Below are 25728 nucleotides of genomic sequence, written 5' to 3'. Positions count from 1 at the left end.
TGATAAACATTGGGGCTTTCGTGGTAGCTCAGACAGTAAATTTAATCTGCCTGCAATGCAGAAGACCTGGGTTTGATCCCTGGGTCAGGAAGATCCTTTGGAGTAGGGAATGGCAACCTCCTTTGTTCTTGCCTGAAGAATTTCACAGACAGAGGAGCTTGGCAAGCTACAGTCACAAAGAGTTAGACATGATCAAGAATTAAGATGAAAAATATAAATTTAGCTTTAATAATTGACAGCAGTTTTTTCTTATTCTCTTAAAAAACATCTGCAGTGTTGGTTATACTGGTAAGATAGCATTTTTATATAATTTACTCTGTGTAACTCAGTGAATCTTACGGTTCATCAGAATTTTCTGAGGCTCTCAGATCTTTTACATTTCATCATAGGGAACTGGTTAAATAATCTAGAACAGACTCTTTGGAGGATAGGAGAGGCATTGAAAAGAATTAGGTAAATTCGTATATATTAACCTGAAACGTTATCCAAGATATAATGCTAATAACAAAGAGAAAAAAAGAAGACAAGTTGTAAAAAAGTGTATAATATATGAAACAATTCTGTGGAAGTTAAAGAAGCAAATATACACATATTTTTTAGCATATGCTTGGGTACACAGAGAAAGTCTCTCAAAGGGTAAATAAGATAGGTTAAACAATAGCTTCCTCTAGAGGTCAGAATTTAAAAACTAAGGTAGCAAGGAAATTTCTTTCTTTTTTAAATTTGGTATAAAGATTTTACCTCAATAAAAATGAAACAAATACTAGAATTTCACTTATTTAAGAAACTAATTAAAAATAATTTGGGGCTTCCCTGGTGGCTCAGTGGTAAAGAATCTGCCTGCCAATGCTGGAGACTCAGGCTTTCGAAACGTGACCTAGGAAAAGTCCTACATGCCATGGAGAAACAAAGCCTGTGCACAGGTTCAACTGCTCTAGAACCTGGGCACCACAACTGCTGGGCCCATGTGCCACAGCTACTGAATCCTGCATGCGCTGGAGCCCGCGCTCCCCAACAGTCCAAGTTACCACACGAAAGGCCGTGTACCACAACTAGAGAGTCACCCCCGCTCTCTGCAACTAGAGGAGAGTCTGTGCAGCAATGCAGACTCAGCACAGCCAAAAATAAACACAGAAAAAAATTTAAATATGTCCCTATGATGAATTAAAAGTAGTTACACTGCTTTTCTTGAAGACCTGAAAAATATAATGGCTTTCCATAAAAATTAAGATACAAATTTAATATTCTAAACACAAAATTAAAACATATATAGAGAAAGAAAATCTTACAGTATATTTGGGAAATATATTGTGTTTTTTATTTCCTTTAAACCTCAATCCATTAATTTCAAATTATGTTAGCAAAACAAGATGTCCCTGAAGCATCCCCATGAACATAAGAGAAAATGTATTTTCCAGTGAACATCTGAGGATCTAAAATTGTCATGGCTTGCTTCATTGGCTCTTCATCCTTCCCATCAGTGTGAGAAAAAAAGGGGTTAGAAGTAGTCAGATTAGAAGGTATGATTACGAACCACACTGTTCACAACGAAGCTGTGAAATGTAAATAACGAGTATGTGAGCTAAAAAATTTACTGTCTGAAGGTCAGCTGAGGAAATCACTGACTGTGAAATATAAATAATGAGTATATGAGCTAAAAAATTGGCTCTCTAAAGGTCAGCTAAGGAAATAAATATTAATTAATTTGATATTAATATTCTATACTAAGCTATTTGATATTGATATTCTTAAAAAAAAAACAAAAACTAAGTCTTGATACTCCAGGATTCAACACAAGATAATTTTCTTTCTTTTCTTTATACAAAAGAAAATATAAGGAAGCTAAATTGGAGATTACCTTAAGTGTATTCACTTCTTCCAAGGCGTTATTTCTTTCATGCTTAAGCTTTTCCATTTCATGTGTTTCTAAGGAATCACTTGTCTCCTGAGAGATCTGTATGCAAGATAAGAAGGAAGAGTTAGAACAGAACATGGAACAATGGACTGGTTCAAAATTGGGAAAGAAGTATGTCAAGGTTGTATATGGCCACACTGCTTATTTAACATATATGCAGAACACATGACGAAAATGCCAGGCTGGATGAATCACAAGTTGGACTCAAGACTCTCAGGAGAAGCATCAATAACCTCAGACACGCAGATGTTACCACCCTAATGACAAATAGCAAAGAGGAACTAAAAGCCTCTAAATGAGGGTGAGAGACGAGAGTGAAAAGCTGGCTTAAAACTCAATATTCTAAAAATGAAAATCATGGCCTCTGGTCCCATCAGTTCAGTTGCTCAGTCTTGTCCGACTCTTTGGTCCCCATGAACTGCAGCATGCCAAGCCTCCCTATCCATCATCAACTCCTGGAGTCCATTCAAACCCATGACCATCGAGTTGGTGATGCCATCCAACCATCTCTTCCTCTGTTGTCCGCTTCTCCTCCCGCCCTCAATCTTTCCCAGCATCAGGGTCTTTTCAAATGAGAAAGCTCTTCTCATCAGGTGGCCAAAGTATTGGAGTTTCAGCTTCAACATCAGTCCCTCCAGTGAACACCCAGGACTGATCTCCATTAGAATTGACTGGGTAGATCTTGCAGTCCAAGGGACTCTCGAGAGTCTTCTCCAAAAATACTGTTCAAAAGCATCAATTCTTCGGCACTCAGCCTTCTTTATAGTCCAACTCTCACATCCATACATGACCACTGGTAAAACCACACCATGACTAGATGGACCTTTGTTGACAAAGTAATGTCTCTGCTTTTGAATATGCTGTCTAGGTTGGTCATAAATTTTCTTCCAAGGAGTAAGCATCTTTTAATTTCATGGCTGCAGTCACCATCTGCAGTGATTTTGGAGACCCAAAAAATAAAGTCTGACACTGTTGCCACTGTTTCCCCATTATTTGCCATGAAGTGATGGGACCAGATGGCATGATCTTTGTTTTCTGAATGTTGAGCTTTAAGCCAACTTTTTCACTCTCCTCTTTCACTTTCATCAAGAGGCTTTTTAGTTCCTCTTCACTTTCTGCCATAAGGGAGGTGTCATCTGCATATCTGAGGTGATTGATATTTCCCCTGGCAATCTTGATTCCAGTTTGTGCTTCTTCCAGCCCAGTGTTTCTCATGATGTACTCTGCATGTAAGTTAAATAAGCAGGGTGACAATATACAGCCTTGACAGACTCCTTTTCCTATTTGGAACCAGTCTGTTGTTCCATGTCAATTCTAACTGTTGCTTCTTGACCTGCATACAGATTTCTCGGGAGGCAGGTCAGGTGGTCTGGTATTCCCATCTCTTTCAGAATTTTCCACAGTTCATTGTGATCCACACAGTCAAAGGCTTTGGCATAGTCAATAAAGCAGAAATAGATGTTTTTCTGGAACTCTCTTGCTTTTTCGATGATCCAGTGGATGTTGGCAATTTGATCTCTGGTTCTTCTGCCTTTTCTAAAACCAGCTTGAGCATCTGGAAGTTCACACTTCATATGTTGCGGAAGCCTGGCTTGGAGAATTTTAAGCATTACTTTACTAGTGTGTGAGGTGAGTGCAACTGTGCGGTAGTCTGAGCATTTTTTTGGCATTGCCTTTCTTTGGGATTGGAATAAAAACTGACCTTTTCCAGTCTTGTGGCCATTGCCGAGTTTTCCAAATTTGCTGGTCCCATCACTTCTTGGCAAATAGATGAGGAAAAAGTAGAAATGGTTACAGATTTTACTTTCTTGGGCTCTAAAATCACTGCAGATGGTGACTAAAGCCATGAAATTATTAAAAGACACTTGCTCCTTGAAAGAAAAGCTATGACAAACCTACACAGCATATTACAAAGCAGAGACATCATTTTGATGACAAAAGTCGGGTCTAGTTAAAGCTATTGTTTCTCCAGTAGTCAAGTACAGATGTGAGAGTTGGACCATAAAGAAGGCAGAGGGCCAAAAAATTGATGCTTTCGAACTGTGGTATTGGAGAAGACTCTTGAGAATCCCTTGGACAGTAAGGAGATCGAAACAGTTAATCCTAAAGGAAATAAGTCTTGAATATTCATTGGAAGGACTGATGCTGAAGCTGAAGTTCCAACACTTTGGCCACCTGATGCAAAGGGCCGACTCACTGGAAAAGACCTTGATGCTGGGAAAGATTGAGAGCAAGAGGAGAAGGGGGTGACAGAGGATGAGATGGATGGATGGCATCACAGACTCATGGACATGAGTTTAAACAAACTCTGGGAGACAGTGAAGGACTGGGAAGCTTGGTGTGATGCAGTTCGTGGGGCCACAAAGAGTTGGACATGACTCAACAACTGAACAACAGCAACAAAGCAATCACAGGAATTGTCAATATTAAGATACGAGAGAAAAGTTATACCTCAGATACTAATATGAGAGCTAAAATCCTCTTTTGATGAATCTTAGGCTTTTGCATGACAATAACAAGATTCAGTTTCTTAGTTTGGAGTTGTTTCATTAGATAAAAGAGAATATTAAATAATCTGGGGTAACAATTCCTTTAAGCTTAACCTTATAGTTTTGCTACTAATACAGAATTTAGATATTTATGAGGTGTACACACTCGATATGCATTACTGTCATCTTTAAAATTCTTATTCTAACAATTTTTCCTTAAAATCCAAATTTTAAGGCTGTGTTTATAATGTATGTGTTTATAAATGCTTTCAATATGTATGTGTTTATATATATAAAACATATACACACAGTGGAGTATTAGCCATAAAAATGAATAAAATAAGGCCATTTGCAGCTACGTGTTTGGACAGAGAGAACATTATACTTGGTGAGATAAGCTAGACAGATGAAAGGCAATACTATATGATACTACTTACATGTGGAATCTAAAAGATAATACAAATGAATGTATATATAAAGCAGAAACAGACTCACAGCAATAGAAAACAAACCTATGGTCACTGGAAGGGAAAGAGAAGAAGAGAGGGCCAAATTAGGCCCATGGGGTGACAGATAAACAGCAAGAATACACTGCGCAGCGCCAAGAGCTGAGTCACTATGCTGTACACCTGAAACTAACGTAATATGGTATATCAACTACACTTCAATCAAAAAAAAAGACTTTATGATTATCAACATAAACTGTTCCCTAAAGATATCCACTCCAAGTACGTAACCATAGCTAACAAAATACTGGACATTATCAACCAAGATAGTTTTCATGAACCCAGTAAAGTACATTAATTGATTATGTGACTTGTTTTAACTAAACAAAACATATCAGCCAAAGTGCCTTAAAAGGATTCCTGCACAGAAACTGTGTTTTGAGGATAATATTAATTCATGCACAGGTGAATAAAAACAACAACGAAACAGAGATGACATTTTCTCTTACTTCTAGTTTGATCTCTAATAATTACAAGGTAAACAAAAAAACAATGGCAATCTTATCAGAAATAAAAATCCAAGTCTAATTACATCTCTTCTCTATGTGGAAGTTAGAACTAAAAATAATGTATAGAAAATACAATTTAAAGGACTGAATAGAGAAACTGACTGCTATCTAAAGATGAGATTTAAAAGCAGGGCCCTTCAAGAAGAGAGGAGAGGTGAATGCCGAGTAGGAAAAAATAATACAAACAGTTAATAATATCAACCACTGACTGGGAATTTTGTGCAGATACACTGCTAAGGACTATATATTTTCAATATTAAATTCTTACCATTATCTTTAAAACCTTGTCTCCATTTCACAGATGAGGCAAAGGGCTCAAAAGTTTACCAACATGCCTAGAGTATTTTCACAGCCAAAAAGCAGCTATTCCAAAATTCCCACAGAGTTCAGATCTTTACTAACTGTTCAAAATAAATCATGCTGGTATGGAAATGATAAACTCAGATTTGCTTTCCAAATCCTAGGATATCACAAGTAGAAGTCATCCCTTAAGTTTTGGCAGAAATATTTTTCCTAAAATCACTGCTTCCTGTTGCCCTGACACATTTGCTTTTGTGTATTTATGGTCATTATCCATAATATATATGATCTCATACTCTTCTGTCTTTGCTATTCTATTTCATTCTTAAATTGTTTAGATTACTTCTGAATGCAGTCTCAAATGTAGCAATATTCCCAAAGCATGTTCCAAAAGATACTAGTTTGGTATAAAACCGTAACAGGGTGATGGTGATGGTGGCAGTGGTCCTTGCAGGTCAGCTAAGTTAGAGAAATAAAGATTTAGAAAAGTTACCTTTTTTCCCTGCAGGTCTTCTAGTAGCTCTGATATGCTAATAAGCATTTTGAATATCCCAAATTGGAACATAACGACTTGTTTTCCTCAAGTTTTCTGACCATATTACACACACAACCCTCCTTTATTTTGTAGCATCTCATGGGACTAATGTCTACTGAGAACATTCTGGGAAACACTACTCAACATTCAGATTTGCTTATTCTACCTTGTTATCTTAAGAAGCAAAATTCTTCTAAAGAAGAACTTAAGAGTTTAAATAAGAATGCAGATAACAGAGTTATAAAAATTTACTAAGATAAATTATGGATTGGGTTTTTAGGCATATAGTCATCATTTTTGAGTTTAAAATGAACATAAATCATGAATGAAAGAATCCATGGTATCATTTTGGGAGGCAAAACACTACACTAACATTCAGAGAACAAACTATGATTTACAAAATGTTTTAAACTCTATTGTTATTTTAGGGCTAAGCAGCAAAAACTGGCCATAGATATTACTTGTGAATTCTTTGAAAAGCCCCTTCGTGGTCAGTGACTTTCCAAATATGCTTCAACTAAGGAGATCAGCCCTGGGATTTCTTTGGAAGGAGTGATGCTAAAGCTGAAACTCCAGTACTTCGGCCACCTCATGCAAAGAGTTGACTCATTGGAAAAGACTCTGATGCTGGGAGGGATTGGGGGCAGGAGGAGAAGGGGACGACAGAGGATGAGATGGCTGGATGGCATCACGGACTCGATGGACGTGAATCTGAGTGAACTCTGGGAGTTGGTGATGGACAGGGAGGCCTGGCGTGCTGCGATTCATAGGGTCGCAAAGAGTCGGACACGACTGAGCGATTGAATTGAACTGAATGAGATAAACTGTTGCTATTTAACATCAATGATTCCAGACAGATACCTATTTTCTAATCTACCTCCAGCTCTTGACCTTTATTCTCTTGACCTTCCTACATCTCTTTCTTACCTGGTTCTCATGATATCATTTTCAACCCTTGGGCCCCCTGACTTCTGTGATACTTGGTAAATAACATTATAAATCACTTCTATTCTGCTTTCTCAAGTCTGCAATGCAGTATCATAAGACCCTACAGAAAGTCACTGCACTGTGCTCAGAGGGCCTCACCTCAGTTCTCCCTTCACTATTGCTCCATCATCATCGTTTTTAAGTTATTTGACTTGTGCCAATTCTGGATAGCCACTATTGCACTGGCCACATTCACAACCTCAGTTCTTCTTAAACAGAACAACAACCACTGTTTCAGTCTAATTTTATTGATAAAGCCTTCCATTACGAATCAGCCCATCCAATTACCTCCTTTCCTTAAAATTTCTGTGTATTCCCTTATTTTCCCCTGCCTAATCCTTTTATTTCTTATAATCTGGTTTACATGTTTTTCTTCCCTCCTCATATTTTAATAATAATTACTTATATTGTCACCAAACAACCTACTATGAGAAAAAATATGCCCCTCATCAACTTTCGTTAACCACTTTCCTACACATAGTATTGCTCCAGCCATTTGTCCTTGAAACCTTCTCTTCCCTAGGTTTTTGAAACTCTACTGTCTCATCTACCCGCAGGATATTTAGGCTGTTTCTAATGACTTCATTTCATTTCTATTTCTTAAATGGAGAAAAGTTCCCCAAAGTTTGTCCTTTTCTGCCGCCTTCTCTACAAGCTGTCCCTGAGCGATAACATGCACTGCCATGCTATTACAACTATCACCCTCCACATAATTTGCAAATCCCTCTCCTGATGTATAGTTCCTTATTGCCTTTCAGTTATTTATACCAGTCAGCATCATGAACTTTTTCCAAAACACAGCCCATCATCTTCTCTACTTTTCTCTTCTTATTCCTTCTTCCTAGTAAAAAACCAGTATATCATTTAGGTGAGGTGAAGTTGCTCAGTCATGTCTGACTTTGCGACGCCATGGACTGTAGCCTACCAGGCTCCTCCATCCATGGGATTTTCCAGGCAAGAGTACTGGAGTGGGTTGCCATTTCCTTCTCCAGAGGATCTTCCGCACCCAGGGATCAAACCCAAGTCTCCTGCAGTGTAGGCAGACACGTTACCGTCTGAGCCACCAGGGAAAATCTAGTATATCATTAATCACCCTAATAAAAAACTCTGGGGTTACCTTTAACTCATTCTCCTTTGCTCTGACATTCAAAACCACGCCTCATTGACGGCATACTTGTTTTGGTCAATGTGTTAGATATGTCTCTCCGTTCCTTTCTCATTCTTCTCACCTTTCTTTATTCATCCATATCTGCAGTCTTTCTTTGGTCTCCCGTCTAGACTACCAACCACCACTTTAACCCCTTACAAGATAAACGACACTATTTAAGATTCAGTCAGTTCAGTTCAGTTCAGTCGCTCAGTTGTGTCTGACTATTTGCGACCCCATGAATCGCAGCACGCCAGGCTTCCCTGTCCACCACCATCTCCCGGAGTTCACTCAGACTCACGTCCATCAGGTCAGTGATGCCATCCAGACATCTCATCCTCTGTCGTCCCCTTCTCCTCCTGCCCCCAATCCCTCCCAGCATCAGATGCTTTTCCAATGAGTCAGCTCTTCGCATGAGGTGGCCGAACTACTGGAGTTACAGTTTCAGCATCATTCCTTCCAAAGAAATCCAAGGGCTGATCTCCTTTAGAATGGACTGGTTGGATCTCCTTGCAGTCCAAGGGACTCTCAAGAGTCTTCTCCAACACCACAGTTCAAAAGCATCAATTCTTTGGCGCTCAGCCTTCTTCACAGTCCAACTCTCACATCCATACATGATCACTGGAAAACCATAGCCTTGACTAGATGGACCTTTGTTGGCAAAGTAATGTCCCTGCTTTTGAATATGCTATCTAGATTGGTCATAACTTTTCTTCCAAGGAGTAAGTGTCTTTTAATTTCATGGCTGCAATCACCATCTGCAGTGATTTTGGAGCCTAAAAAATAAAGTCTGACACTGTTTCCACTGTTTCCCCATCTATTTAAGATTACTATTTCTAAAATATCACTTTGATTATATCGCTATTCTCCTTAATAGTTACTAACTTAACTACAGGTACAATCAGTCAATTCAGTTGCTCAGTCATGTCAGACCTGTTGTGACCCCATGGACTGCAGCACACCAGGCCTCCCTGTCCATCACCAATTCCTGGAGTTTACCCAAACTCATGTCCATGGAGTCAGTGAAGACATCCAACCATCTCATCCTCTGTCGTCCCCTTCTCCTTCTGCCTTCAATCAGCTTCAGCATCTAGTCAGTGTCAAAGTTTAATATTTTTCTTCCTTTCTTCTCTGACCTGCATGTACTCAACTATCTTTTTTAAAAAGTAGATTACTCTCTGCTTACTATCACATAATACACATTTATTTTTTCATGCTAATACTCATCACTCTGATCACCTCTTGAGCAGATAAAATCCTATATGATTCAAAACTCACTGAAGGGAATTCCCTGGCAGCCCAGTGGTTAGGACTCCATGCTTCCGTGACAGGGGACCTGAGTTTGATCCCCTGTCCAGCATGTCATGTGGCATAGCCAAGAAAACACCAAAACAAAAAACGAAAACTCACTCAAATGCCACCTCCGTTACAACTTTTCCCTGAGAGCTCTAAGTTATATTATTACTATGGCCTTATCACAATGCACTTTTAAACTTTATTTGTATACATGAATTTTCTTACATTATATCCTTAATTCCTTGAGGGACAGGCTTGAGTTTTATCTACCTTATAACATGTGCTGGAGCAACTAGCAATGCCACATATATTGCAGCTGTTTAATATACATGTAATCTTTTATGGATGAGTATGTAGTGAAGTGAGTATGAAGTATTTACTGCTACACACGGTGAGAAATATCATTCATATCATGACCCAAGTATCAGTGAAACATTATCACTTTTATTATATACAGTTCACATTAATATTTTCCATTCTATTCTATTTCCCTTGTTAAAATACAATCACATAACTGATTGAGTAAGGACCCCAGTTGTGATTTTAATATAATCTATTTATGATATGTGATTACTGTGGTAAACCCATCATATCATCATGGACCATCATCTGCTGATGCTAAGTTTAGAATACTGCTAAATGGAGGCTCCAGTCTTGCCTTTTCTAGATGTAATCTCGTGCCAGTAGCAGGTGTAGCACTGTGTGAATTTTTAATATAGCAGTGATGACTAGAATCACAGCAAGATAATTATATTTTTGGTTCTAAATGCCATATTATTACAAAAGCAAAAAGTTTTTTGTCCACTAAACAAAAGCAGGACTTACACTGACTCAGCAATTCCTTCTTAAGACAGCATTTCAAGAAATCTTATAAGTCAGACAGAATGACCAGTATATGAAGCTAGTTACAAAAGAGTACATATTGTATGATTCTATTTATTACTGTATCCATTATGCTTCAGTAAAAATATTTTTAAAAAATAAAGGAAAATATAAGCCAAAAAATCAGAGAAACATATGGGTAAAAAATAAGCATTCTTAACAGATGGATTACAAAATCTGATTCTCTTCTTTAAGATGACATGGTTGAAGGGGTGAGCACACTGGAATTTCTCCATCTTCACAGAATGTCAGTAGTCCGACCTCAGATCAACTGATATACTATTTCATACGAGGCACTATAGTGTTAACTAAAACAAACAAACAAAATAGAACAAAAAAACTGGGGCTAATACTGCTAAGCCACTTCAGTCGTGTCCCACTCTGTGTGACCCCACAGACTCCCCCATTAGGCTCCCCCGTCCCTGAGATTCTCTAGGCAAGAACACTGGAGTGGGTTGCCATTTCCTTTTCCAATGCATGAAAGTGAAAAGTCAAAGTGAAGTCGCTCAGTCGTGTCCGACCCTCAGCGACCCCATGGACTGCAGCCTTCCAGGCTACTCTGTCCATGGGATTTTCCAGGCAGGAGTACTGGAGTGGGTTGCCATTGCCTTCTCCGGGCTAATACTAAAAATATTTTTAGAATGTTTCTGGTAAGCAGCTTACCAGAAAAAAATCACAAGCAGTGATTTTTAACAGTATTTTCAAATGTTGGTGCATAACTCATTAGTAAATTATAAGACCTAATATTTACTGGACTGGAATTGCGTATTAAATAAGAATACAAGGATGTAAAAAAGGCTAAGTAACGCTTTGAGATTTTTGTTTCAGTTACATATGTGAGTGTGGTGAAGTAAAAATGGATTCTTATCGTGGATTTGTGGATTCAGGTGAAAAAAAAAGGAAAGCCAACATTTAATGGGGACTCTTCTGTGTGTTGACAAGTAGAATATTACAGACAAATTCTTGTACACTGATATAATGACTCTTGCACAATATTTGATCTGAAGCTACACAACAGGAAATTATTGGCATGTAGGCCTTGTACAATTACCATCAGCACTTTGCTTTTACTATCAAAATGCCAAATACTGAATACATTCTTATCGGCTCTAAAATCAATTGGTACTGATCAAAAGGAAGTAAATTACTAATTTGGAGACCAAGTATTTCTTTGCAGTTGCTAAGGAAGCTCCGCATGCTCATTCCCTACTTGGCTTATGTAAGCCCCCCAGCCACCTTTGCCTTTTCTTATCAAAATGGGTATGGTAACTCCTCATACTGTTTGGTAATTAGGAAACAGTGTTCTGCTGTCACATTAAGTAGGTAAGAACAAAACACCTAGATGAGAGGAAGGAAACTGCTCTGACTGCTTCAGTCTTCCTACTCTAAAGGCTACAGAATCAGTTTTGCTAAATCAGTGCCTCAGTTCAGGGAGAACTGGGTGATTTCCTGAGTTCCCAAACCACCAGGTCTTTGGGAACTCTCATTCACAGCAATGGGAGTGCTCATTCATCACTGGTGAGAATACAAAACAGTACAGCCATTTTGGAAGAGAGTCGGCAGTTTCTTGCAAAATTAAACATCTTTTTAACATACGGTCCATCCATTAAGTTTCTTGGTATTTATGCAAAGAAGTTGAAAAATTATGTCCACACAAAAACGTGCACATGGACATTTACAGAGGTTTTATTCATAACTATCCAAACTTGGAGCAACTGAGATGTTCTTCAGTAGGTAAAAAGAAAAGAAAAAAAAAAAGAAGTCGCTCAGTTGTATCCGGCTCTTTGCGACCTCATGGACTGTAGCCTACCAGGCTCCTCTATCCATGGGATCTTCCAGGCAAGAATACTGGAGTGGGTTGCCATTTCCTTCTCCAGGGCATCTTCCCCATCCAGGGACTGAAACTGGGTTTCCCGCATTGTAGGCAGACGCTTTACTGTCTGAGCCACCAGGCAAGTCCTCAGTAGGTAAAGGGATAAATAACCATCTAGATAAGAGATATGAAAAGACGTGGAGAAACCTTAAATGCTTGTTATTGCCTGAAAGAAGCCAATCTGAAAAGGCTATATACTGTATGATTCTAAGTATATGACATTCTTGAAAGACAATAAAAGGATCAGTGGTTGTGATGGATTTGGATGGGGGGGTGGTAAGACTGTGGAGACATGATAGGCAGTACACAGAGAATCGTTTAGGTAATAAAAATATTCTGTATGATGCCATAATGATTGACGTATGTCTCTATACATTTGTCCTAACCTAACACAGAATGTATACACCAAGAGTAAAGCATAATGTAAACTACAAACTTTCAGTGATTATGCGGTGTCAGTATAGGCTCATCAATTATAACAAATGCGTCACTCAGAAGGAGGAGGTCAACAACAGACAAGGTTAAGTATGTGTAGAGGTGGGGGTATTCAGGAAATCTCTGTATGTTCCCCTTAATTTTGCAGTGAACCCAAACCTGCTCTAAAATAAACACTCTTAAAAAAAACCCCACTGTTTATAATGGCAAAAAAGTATGAGGTATCTGGAAATAAATCTAATAGAGATTAATAAGGCTCGTATTGGAAAAAAGTACCTCAAGTGTATTATTATAGGCCATTGAGAAGATACAGATGAATAAGAGGACAAAACATGTTCACAGATAGATTTAAACTTATAAAGATGTTGATTTTCCCCAAAATAATCTATAAGTTCAAAGTAGCAAGATTCTGGCTAAAATTTGTATGGATAAGATAGCCAAAGTAATATCTGAAAAGAACAAGGTGGGAAAATATATCAAGACTTATGAAGCCAAGTCAATCAGTAGAATAAACAGTCTAGGAAGGCCCAGGTATATATGGAAATCTTATAAATGACAGAACTAGACTGCAAATAATCCTTCCAATCCATTGAAATATGAATTTACACTTAAAATACTACCTTTAAAAATTTTATCAAAATTCATATGTAAAACTTAAATTTTTGGTGGGGAGGCGGTCCTAAGATGGCTGAGGAATAGGACAGGGAGACCACTTTCTCCCCTGCAAATTCATCAAAAGAACATTTCAACACAGTAAATTCCACAAAACAACTTCTGAATGCCGGCAGAGGACATCAGGTACCCAGAAAAGAAGCCCATTGTCTTCGAAAGGAGGTAGGAAAAAATATAAAAGACAAAAAGAGAGACAAAAGAGGTAGGGACTGAGCTCTGTCCTGGGAAAGGAGTCTTATAAAGAGAGAAGTTTCCAAACACCAGGAAACATTCTCACTGCCGAGTCTGTGGCAAGCCTTGGAACCACAGATGGCAACATAATCAGGAGGAAAAATAAATAAATAATTAAAACCCACAGATGACATGCCCAACGGTAACTCCCCCAGTGGAGAAGCAGCGCAGACGCCTGCACCCACCACTAGCGCGCGGGGGCTGGGCAGGGAGGGGCAGGCTGCATTCCCGAGGGGAATCTGAGGGAACTAACTTGGGCTAGCAAACCAGACTGTGGGATAGCTACCACACGAACCTAAGACACCACCAGGACCGCTCATAGAACAAAGGACTGACTAGAGCTTTGTGAAAAGCCCTAACTTAAGACACCGTCAGGCCTGCTTACAGAACAAAGGACTAAACAGAGCTAGCCGGCTGCAGATCATCCCCCTCCAGTGACAGGCAGCCGGAGCCGGAAGGGGGCAATCGCAGCCCCAGAGAGACATTATCTGCCAAACTGCAAGCAGGCTTCTTTGCAGAAGTCTTAACTAAGTCTTAACTAAGACTTCTTGGGGTTTTGGACAGTCAACATCCGCCTGAGAAGGTGCACTGGTTGTACACCCAGAAAACCGACCGGCAGGGACGGGGGAAGCGATAAGTTGCAGTGACCGTGCTCGCCAAACGCCTCATCACCTGAGCTGCTCGGACCTGGGAAGGGCACAAAACACAGGCCCAACGGAGTCTGTGCCTCTGAGGACTACCGGAGTGCCTGAACCTGAGCGGCTTAGACCTGGGAGGTGCATGCAGCCCAGGGCCGGCCTTGGACGGTTCTCAGTGGAGCAACCTAGAGCCTGAGCAGTGTGGGCAGGGAGGGCACATGTGCCATGAGCAGGGGCAGGCCCAGTGTGGCTGAGACACTGTGAGCACACGCCAGCGTTATTTGTTTGCAGCGTCCCTGCCTCCCCACAGTGCAACTGAACAAGTGAGCCTAAAAAAGTGTCCACCACCGTGCCCTTGTGTCAGGGTGGAAATCAGACACTGAAGAGACCAGCAAATAGAAGAAGCTAAAACAGAGGGAACCATCTTGGAAGTGACAGGTGCAACAGATTAAAACCCTGTAGTTAGTACCGACTACATAGGAAGGGGCCTATAGATCTTGAGAAATATAAGCCGGACCAAGGAACTAGCTGAAAATGAACTGACCCCACACTGCCCACAACACCACCAGAGAAAGTTCCAGATATATTTTTACTATTTTTACTATCATCCTTTTTTTTAATTAAAAAAATTTAAGTCCTCTATTACTCCTTTAATTTTCATTTTTATAACCTACTATTAATTTGCAAAAAAAGAGACCCTATTTCTTAAAGCAAACATCATATATATATTTATAATTTTTGTGACTTTTCTTTTTTTTTTCTTTTCTTTAATATTGTATTTTTGAAAATCTAACCTCTACTCTAGATTTTTAATCTTTGCTTTTTGGTATTTGTTATCAATTTTGTACCTTTAAGAACCCAATCTTCAGTACCCATTTTTACTTGGGAGCAAGATTACTGGCTTGACTGCTCTCTCCCGCTTTGGACTCTCCTTTTTCTCCACCAGGTCGCCTCTATCTCCTCCCTCCCTCTTCTCTTCTCTACCCAACTCTCTGATTCTCTTTGTGTGTTCCTGACGGTGGAGAATACTTAGGGAACTGATTACTGGCTGGATCTGTCTCTCTCCTTTTGATTCCCTCCTTTATCCTCCTGGCCACTTCTGCCTCCTTCCTCCCTCTTCTCTTCTCTGTATAACTCCGTGATCATCTCTGAGCAGTCCAGACTGTGGAGCACACAGAAGGAAGTGATTACTGGCTAGCTTGCTCTCTCCTCTTTTGATTCCACCTCATCTCATTTGGGTCACCTCTAACTCCCTCCTCCCTTCTCTTCTCCATGTAACTCTCTGAACCTCTCTGGGTGTCCCTCACTGTGGAGAAACTTTTCATCTTTAACCTAGATGTTTTATCAAAAGTGCTGTATAGATGGAGAAGTCTTGAGACTACTGTAAAAATAAGACTGAAAACCAGAAGCAGGAGGCTTAAGTCCAAATCCTGAGAACACCAGAGAACTCCTAACTCCAGGGAACATTAATCGACAGGATCTCATCAAACACCTCCATACCTACACTGAAACCAAGCCCCACCCAAGGGCCAACAAATTCTAGAGCAAGACATACCATGCAAATTCTCCAGCAACACAGGAACGCAGCCCTGAGCTTCAATATACAGGCTGCCCAAAGTCACTCCAAACCCACTGACATATCATAACTCATTACTGGATACTTCACTGCACTTCAGTGAGAAGAAATCCAGCTCCACCCACCAGAACACTGACACAACCTTCCCTAACCAGGGAACATTGACAAGCCACCCGTACAACACCACCCACAATGAAGAAACTCCACAAACTGTCAGAATACAGAAAGGCCACCCCAAACACAGCAATATAAACAGGATGAAGAGACAGAGGAATACCCAGCAGGTAAAGGAACAGGATGAACGCCCACTAAACCAAACAAAAGAGGAAGAGATAGGGAATCTACCTGATAAAGAATTCCAAATAATGATAGTGAAAATAATGCAAAATCTTGAAATCAAAATGGAATCACAGATAAATAGCCTGGAGACAAGGATTGAGAAGATGCAAGAAACCTTTAACAAGGACCTAGAAGAAATAAAAGAGTCAGTATATAATGAATACTGCAATAAATGAGATCAAAAACACTCTGGAGGGAACAAATAGTAGAATAATGGAGGCAGAAGATAGTATTAGTGAAGTAGAAGACAGAATGGTAGAAATAATCAGAGAGGAAAAAAGAAAAATGAATTAAAAGAAATGAGGACAATCTCAGAGACCTGTGGGACAATGTTAAATGCCCCAACATTCTAATCATAGGAGTCCCAGAAGAAGAAGACATAAAGAAAGACCATGAGAAAATACTTGAGGAGATGATAGTTGAAAACGTCCCTAAAATGGGGAAGGAAATCATCATCCAAGTCCAAGAAATCCAAAGAGTCCCAAACAGGAATAAACATAAGGTGAAACCCCCAAGACACATATTAATCAAATTAACAAAGATCAAACACAAAGAACAAACACTAAAAGCAGCAAGGGAAAACAACAAATAACACACAAGGGGATTCCCATAAGGATAACAGCTGATCTTTCAACAGAAACTCTTCAGGCCAGGAGGGAATGGCAGGACATACTTAGAGTGATGAAAGAAAATAACCTACAGCCCAGATTACTGTACCCAGCAAGGATCTCATTCAAATATGAAGGAGAAATCAAAACCTTTACAGACAAGCAAAAGCTGAGGGAATTCAGTACCACCAAACCAGCTCTCCAACAAATGCTAAAGTATCTTCTCTAGACAGGAAACACAGAAAGGGTGTATAAACTCGAATGCAAAACAATAAAGGAAATGGCAATGGGATCATACTTATCAATAATCACCTTAAACGTAAATGGGTTGAATGCCCCAACCAAAAGACAAAGACTGGCTGAATGGATACAAAAAACAAGACCCCTATATATGTTATCTACAAGAGACCCACCTCAAAACAGGGGACACATACAGACTGAGAGTGAAGGGCTGGAAAAAGATATTCCACACAAATAGAGACCAAAAGAAAGCAGGGGTAGCAATACTCATATCAGATAAAATAGACTTTAAAACAAAGGCTGTGAAAAGAGACAAAGAAGGACACTACATAATGATCAAAGGATCAATCCAAGAAGAAGATATAACAATTATAAATATATATGCCTGAATATAGGAGCACCACAATATGTAAGACAAATGCTAACAAGTATGAAAGGGAAAATTAACAATAGCACAATAATAGTGGGAGACTTTAATACCCCACTCACACCTATGGATAGATCAACTAAACAGAAAATTAACAAGGAAACACAAACTTTAAATGATACAATAGACAAGTTAGACCTAATTGATATCTATAGGACATTTCACCCCAGAACTATGAATTTCACTTTTTTCTCAAGCACACTCAGAACCTTCTCCAGGATAGATCACATCCTTGGCCATAAATCTAGCCTTGGTAAATTCAAAAAAATTGAAATCATTCCAACCATCTTTTCTGACCACAATGCATTAAGATTAGATCTCAATTACAGGAGAAAAACTATTAAAAATTCCAACATATGGAGGCTGAACAACACGCTGCTGAATAACAAATAAATCACAGAAGAAATCAAAAAAGAAATAAAAATATACATAGAAATGAGTGAAAATGAAAACATAACAACACAAAACCTGTGGGACACTGCAAAAGCAGTGCTAAGGGAAGGTTCATAGCAATACAGCCATACCTCAAGAAACAAGAAAAAAGTCAAATAAATAGCCTAATTCTACACCTAAAGCAACTAGAAAAGGAAGAAATGGAGAACTCCAGAGTTAGTAGAAAGAAAGAAATCTTAAAAATTAGGGCAGAAATAAATGCTAAACAAACAAAAGAGACTATAGCAAAAATCAACAAAGCCAAAAGCTGGTTCTTTGAAAGGATAAATAAAATTGACAAACCATTAGCCAGACTCATCAAGAAACAAAGGGAGAAAAATCAAATCAATAAAATTAGAAATGAAAATGGAGAGATCACAACAGACAACACAGAAATACAAAGGATCATAAGAGACTACTATCAGTAATTATATGCCAATAAAATGGACAACGTGGAAGAAATGGACAAATTCTTAGAAAAGTACAACTTTCCAAAACTGAACCAGGAAGAAAGAGAAATTCTTAACAGACCCATCACAAGCACGGACATTGAAACTGTAATCAGAAATCTTCCAGGAAACAAAAGCCCAGGTCCAGATGGCTTCACAGCTGAATTCTACCAAAAATTTAGAGAAGAGCTAACAACTATCCTACTCAAACTCTTCCAGAAAATTGCAGAGGAAGGTAAACTGCCAAACTCATTCTATGAGGCCACCATCACTCTAACACCAAAACTGGACAAAAATGCCACAAAAAAAGAAAACTACAGGCCAATATCACTGATGAACATAGATGCAAAAATCCTTAACAAAATTCTAGCAATCAGAATCCAACAGCACATTAAAAAGATCATACACCATGACCAAGTGGGCTTTATCCCAGGGATGCAAGGATTCTTCAATATCCACAAATCAATGTAATTTACCACATTAACAAATTGAAAAATAAAAGCCATATGATTATCTCAATAGATGCAGAGAAAGCCTTTGATAAAATTCAAGATCCATTTATGATAAAAACTCTCCAGAAAGCAGGAATAGAAGGAACATACCTCAACATAATAAAAGCTATATATGACAATCTCACAGCAAACATTATCCTCAATGGTGAAAAACTGAAAGCATTTCCCCTAAAGTCAGGAACAAGACAAGGGTGCCCACTTTCACCGCTACTATTCAACATAGTTCTGGAAGTCTTGGCCACAGCAATCAGAGCAGAAAAAGAAATAAAAGGAATCCAAACTGGAAAAGAAGAAGTAAAACTCTCACTGTTTGCAGATGACATGATCCTCTACATAGAAAACCCTAAAGACTCCACCAGAAAATTACTAGAGCTAATCAATGAATATAGTAAAGTTTCAGGATATCAAAACAACACACAGAAATCCCTTGCATTCCTATACACTAATAATGAGAAAATAGAAAGAGAAATTAAGGAAACAATTCCATTCACCATTGCAATCAAAAGAATAAAATACTTAGGAATATATCTATCTAAGGAACTAAAGACCTATATACAGAATACTGCAAAACACTGGTGAAAGAAATCAAAGAGGATTCTAATAGATGGAGAAATATACCATGTTCATGGATTGGAAGAATCAATATACTGAGTATACTACCCAAAGCAATCAATATACTGAGTATACTACCCAAAGCAATCTATAGATTCAATGCAATCCCTATCAAGCTACCAACAGTATTTTTCACAGAGCTAGAACAAATAATTTCACAATTTGTATGGAAATACAAAAAACCTCGAATAGCCAAAGCAATCTTGAGAAAGAAGAATGGAACTGGAGGAATCAACCTGCCTGACTTCAGGCTCTACTACAAAGCCACAGTCATCAAGACAGTATGGTACTGGCACAAAGACAGAAATATAGATCAATGGAACAAAATAGAAAGCCCAGAGATAAATCCACACACCTATGGACACCTTATTTTTGACAAAGGAGGCAGAATATACAATGGAGAAAAGACAATCTCTTTAACAAGTGGTGCTGGGAAAACTGGTCAACCACTTGTAAAAGCATGAAACTAGAACACATTCTAACACCATACACAAAAATAAACTCAAAATGGATTAAAGATCTAAATTTAAGACCAGAAACTAGAAAACTCCTAGAGAACATAGTCAAAACACTCTCTGACATAAATCACAGCAGGATCCTCTATGACCCACCTCCCAGAATATTGGAACTAAAAGCAAAAATAAACAAATGGGACCTAATTAAAATTAAAAGCTTCTGCACAACAAAGGAAAGTATAAGCAAGGTGAAAAGACAGACTTCAGAATGGGAGAAAATGAAGCAACTGACAAAAAACTAATCTCAAAAATACATAAGCAAATTTTGCAGCTCAATTCCAGAAAAATAAACGACCCAATGAAAAAATGGGCCACAGAACTAAACATACATTTCTCCAAAGAAGACATACAGATGGCTAACAAACACATGAAAAGATGCTCAACATCACTCATTATCAGAGAAATGCAAATCAAGACCACAATGAGGTACCATTTCACACCAGTCAGAATGGCAGCAATCCGAAAGTCTACAAGCAATAAATGCTTGAGAGGGTGTGGAGAAAAGGGAACCCTCTTACACTGTTGGTCGGAATGCAAACTAGTACAGCCACTATGGAGAACAGTGTGGAGATTTCTTAAAAAACTGGAAATAGAACTGCCTTATGACCCAGCAATTCCACTGCTGGGCATATACACCAAGGAAACCAAAATTGAAAGAGACACATGTACCCAAATGTTCATCGCAGCACTATTTATAATAGCCAGGACATGGAACTAACCTAGATGTCCATCAGCAGATGAATGGATAAGAAAGTTGTGGTACATATACACAATGGAGTATTACTCAGCCATTAAAAAGAAAACACTTGAATCTGTTCTAATGAGGTGGATTAAACTGGAGCCTATTATACAGAGTGAAGTAAGCCAGAAAGAAAAACACCAATACAGTACAGTAACACATATATATGGAATTTAGAAAGATGGTAACTGCCAGGAGCCAGCGTGAGGAATTCCACCCGTGACAAGGTCATGCGGCAGAGCTCTGACGGCAAGGCTAATCAGACCTCACGTTATCCCCCTGGTATTTCCTGAGCATGTCCCCCCCCCCAAAATAAGAATCTGCCTGCTTTTCCACTCTTCTGATATTCTCTGGAAAAAGTCAAATCAGGGCTTTAGTCTTCTGCATTTGAAAGGGATGTTTCAGTTAAACCCCTCTGATAGCTCTCTAGCTTGCCTAACGGTTTCCCCTGGACCTCTTACAGCTTGTGAATTGCTTACAGCCCCCCAGCTGCAAGAGGCTCAAAGCTTAAAAGCATCTTAAAGATACAGAGCCTTTTTTAGAGAGTTAAAAATCATATTGGTGATGGGTTTTCACTGTTGACTCAATGATTGCTGCTAGGCCTCCATATTCTTTATCTTTTAGGCACCTGGGAGGATGTTAATCAATGTAAACGGGATATGAAAAGGATATATAATAGTTTTGATGTTAACAACACTAGACTTTTGAGTTAATTACTTTTCGTTATAATCACTGTACTCCTTTTACTTGTTATAAATTGCTGTATCTTTGCTATGCAAGAATGTAACTTTATTTAGTGCTTTCTGAGAGTGGCACCAGACTTTGGGAAGAACAACACAAGTAAGTCTTCTGGTTGACAAACCCTTATCAGAAAAAAGGCTGTAAAATGTTAATTGGCCCTTTTGACTGGAAGATGATGTAAATCACCTAAGACTAGTATGCAGAGAGAAAAGCCTGGTTTTGATAAGAGTCAGTCTGGGCTGCTAACGCTGCATAACTTTGTATTACCCATTGATCTTTATGTATAATCAAAAGTATAAAAAGCCTTGAAGGACAATAGAGGGGGGCCAGTAATTGGAAGGACTGGTTTCCCCCGTGTCTTCTCTTTACTCTAATTTCAGGCTGAATTCCCATCTGGGGCGTGGAGGCTTGCCACGTCTACTTACTTGTCCCGGCTTCTAAGATCCGTAAGAGAGAGAGCCCAAGGTGGGGCACTCTCCGACATTCAAATGGACGCCGGTGGCCTAATGCAGAAGGTGCAAGCTCCTTGTCTGGAACTTTATTGGCTTTCCACGTAAACCAAGTTATTCAGCATCTTTTCCCCACTTAATTTTCCTACTACACTATTTCTTCCTAACCTAATCTTATATTAATAAATAAATAAGTTTTTTCCTCGCCTACTCCGTCTCCCCTTCGAATCACCCTGGATCCACCGGGGCTGGACCCCGGCAGGTAACGATAACCCTGTATGCAAGACAGCAAAAGAGACACAGATGTATAGAACAGTCTTTTGGACTCTGTGGGAGAGGGGGAGGGTAGGATGATTTGGGAGAATGGCACTGAAACATGTATAATGTCATATATGAAATGAATCGCCAGTCCAGGTTGAATGCATGATACAGGATGCTTGGGGCTGGTTCACTGGGATGATCCTGAGGAATGGTATGGAGAGGGAGGTGGGAGGGGGGTTCAGGATGGGGAACACATGTACACCCATGGCGGATTCATGTTGACATATGGCAAAACCAATACAATATTATAAAGTAATTAGCCTCTAATTAAAATAAATAAATTTATATTAAAAAGGGGGAAATAAAATACTTAAGGAAATTAAAATATTCATAATGAAAAAAAATAAAACGAATTTTTTGAATGTGTATCAATAGTATAATGATTAACCAATTCAGAACAAAATCTTAATATGTAAGAGTTTATGAACATAGTGAGTTAAAACAAATACCTTTTAATTTATTTAAATTTGGTGGTAACAAAATGATAGGATAACTAAGGAAAGATTTTTAACCTTGATATTGCAACATATTGGGGTAACATTCTAGGGCAATATGGAAGAGAAATAAGAGTTAAAAGAGACAGGAAAGATGATAAAATTCTGAGAATAATACTTTGCATCTACAAACCACAAAATCTCAGTCCAGTCCTCCCGACTCCAGTCTTTGGCAACCACAAATCTGTTCTCTATGCCCATGAGTCTGTTTCTACTTTGTAGATAGGTTCATTTGCGTCATATTTTAGATTCTATTAATACGTAAAAGTGATCCCATATGGCATTTGTCTTTCTCTTTCTGAATTACTTCACTTGGTATGATAATCTCTAAGTGCATCCATGTTGCTGCAAACAGCATTACTTGCATTTTTGGTGGCTGAGTGGTATTCCACTGTATATATATGTACTACATCTTCTTTATCCATTCATGTTGATGATCAATTATGTTGTTTCTGTGTCTTGGCCATTGTAAACAGTGCTGCTATGAAGGTACATATATTGTTCGGCTAATCTGTCTTAACAGCAGGATTGCTGGATCATATGGTAATTCTATTTTCAGTTTTCTGAGGAACTTCCATACTGTTTTCCATAGTGGTTACACCAACTTACATTCCCACCAAAGTGTAGGAGTTCCCTTTTCTCCACACCCTCTCTGCTACTGCTGCTAAGTCGCTTCAGTCATGTCTGACTCTGTGCGACCCCATAGATGGCAGCCCACCAGGCTCCCCCGTCCCTGGGATTCTCCAGGCAAGAATACTGGAATGGGTTGCCGTTTCCTTCTCCAATGCATGAAAGTGAAAAGTGAAAGGGGAATCGCTCAGTCTTGTCCGACTCTTAGTGACCCCATGGACTGTAGTCCACCAGGCTCGTCCATCCATGGGACTTTCTAGGCAAGAGTACTGGAGTGGGTTGCCATTGCCTTATCCACCACACCCTCTCTAGCATTTATTATAGACTTTTTAATGATGGCTGTTCTGACTGGTGTGAGGTGTAGTAGTTTGAGTTGTATTTCTCTAATAATTGATGATGTTGTTGTGTGCCTATTGGCCAACTGTATGTCTTTGCAGAAATGTCTATTTGGGTCTTTTGTCCATTTTCAATTGGATTATCTGTTTGTTTTTGTTGAGTTGTATGAGCTATTTCTATGTTTTGGAAATTAAGCCCTTGTTGGTTGGAATGTTTGTAAATATTTTCCCCCATTTCATAGATTGTCTCTTTGTTTATGGGTTTACTTTGGTGTGCAAAAGCTTGTAAGCTTGATTAGGTCCTATTTGTTTATTTTTGTTTTTATTTCTACTGCCTTGGGAAGCTGACTTAAAAAAGCACTGGTACAAATTATGCCAAAACATACTTTGCCAATGTTCTCTTCTAGGAGTTCCACGGTGTCTTGTCATATATTTAAGTCTTTTTTCCTATCATATTCTATCTTTCTTTGTCAAAGATTAATTGACCATAGTTATATGGGTTTATTTCTGAGCTCTCTATTCTGTTTCATTGATCTTTTATCTGTTTTTGTGCCAATATATGCTGTTTTGATTATTTTATCTATCTGGGAGGTTATGCCTCCTGTTTTGTTCTTTTTCCTCAAAATTGGTTGGCAATTCTGGGTTTCATGGCAATTCTATAGTTTCAGACATATTTTAGGATTTTTTTTTCCCAGTCCTGTGAAAAATGTCATGTGTAATTTGATGGGGATCAGGTTAAATCCGTACATTGCTTTGAGCAGTATGACCATTTTAATAATATTAATTCTTCCAATCCAAGAGCATATAATATCTTTCCATTTTTTTGAATCCTCTTCAATTACCTTTAGTTATATAAGTTTTTTACCTCCTCATTCAGATTCATTTCTAAGCATCATTTTTTTGGGTGTGGTTTTAAAAGTTATTGCTTTTTTACATACCCTTTCTGATATTTCATTGTTAGGGTAAAGAAATACAACCTATTTCTAAATGCTAATCTTGCACCCTGTTGCCTTGCTGAATTCATTTATCAGATCTAGTAGTTTTTGTGGGGAGTCTTTAGGGTTTTCTATATATTTCTATATATCTTTTCATCTGCAAATAATGAGAACTTTATCTCTTTCCTTCCAATCTGGATATCTTTTATCTGATTGGTGCGCTAGGACTTCTAATACTACGCAGAAAAGAAGTGGTGAGAATGGCCATCCTTGTCCTAGGTTTTAGTGATAAGGCCTTCAGCTTTTTACCACTGAATATTCTATTGGCTGTGGGTTTGTCACAGCTTTTATTACATTGAGATATGTTTCTTCTACATCCAGTTTGGTAAGGGTTTTTATCATGAATGCATGCTGAATTTTGTCAGATGCTTTTTCTCCATCTGTTGAGCTGATCATGTGGTTTTTTACTTCTTTTCTAAATGTGGTATATCACACTGATTGATTTGGCACATTGAACCATCCTTGTGAACTTGGAATGAATTCCACTTGGTCATGGTATATGATCTTTTTTATGTACTGTTGGATTCAGTTTGGTATATTTTGCTGAGAGGTTATCCATCTACATTTACCAAAGATATTTGATATACCCATAATTTTCTTTTTGGTAGTAATTTTGTCTGGTTTTCATATCAGGGTAATGACTTCATAAAATGCCTTTGGGAGTGTTCCTTTGAAAGAGTTTGCGCAGGGTTGGTAAAAGTTCTTTGTATGCCTGGTAGAAGCCACCTGTGAAGCCATCTGCTCCTGGACTTTTGTTTGTAGGGAGGCTTTTTTTTTTTTTAATTACCTATTCTATTTCCTTCTAGTGATCAGTTCATTCAAAGCAATCTTGAGAAAGATAATTACAAAGTTGGAGGTTTCACAGTCCAAAACATGAACATACACTATAAAGCTACAGT

At 38.6% G+C, this 25728-nt stretch overlaps 1 protein-coding gene across 9 annotated transcripts in view; it reads right to left on the bottom strand.

Annotated features, from left to right (window-relative positions):
- The window catches only part of STXBP4 (syntaxin binding protein 4), a 231357-nt gene that overhangs the window by 120437 nt on the left and 85192 nt on the right, over positions 1-25728 (bottom strand). For all 9 annotated transcript variants that reach the window (XM_042255232.2, XM_060395091.1, XM_042255231.2 and 6 more), the window contains one exon: positions 1859-1954. In XM_042255232.2, the coding sequence (XP_042111166.1) occupies positions 1859-1954 (96 nt within the window). The remainder of the gene's footprint in view (positions 1-1858; positions 1955-25728) is intronic.

Source organism: Ovis aries, chromosome 11 (genome assembly GCF_016772045.2).
Source record: "Ovis aries strain OAR_USU_Benz2616 breed Rambouillet chromosome 11, ARS-UI_Ramb_v3.0, whole genome shotgun sequence".
NCBI lineage: Eukaryota > Metazoa > Chordata > Mammalia > Artiodactyla > Bovidae > Ovis > Ovis aries.
This window is presented reverse-complemented; position numbering and strand designations above follow the sequence as displayed.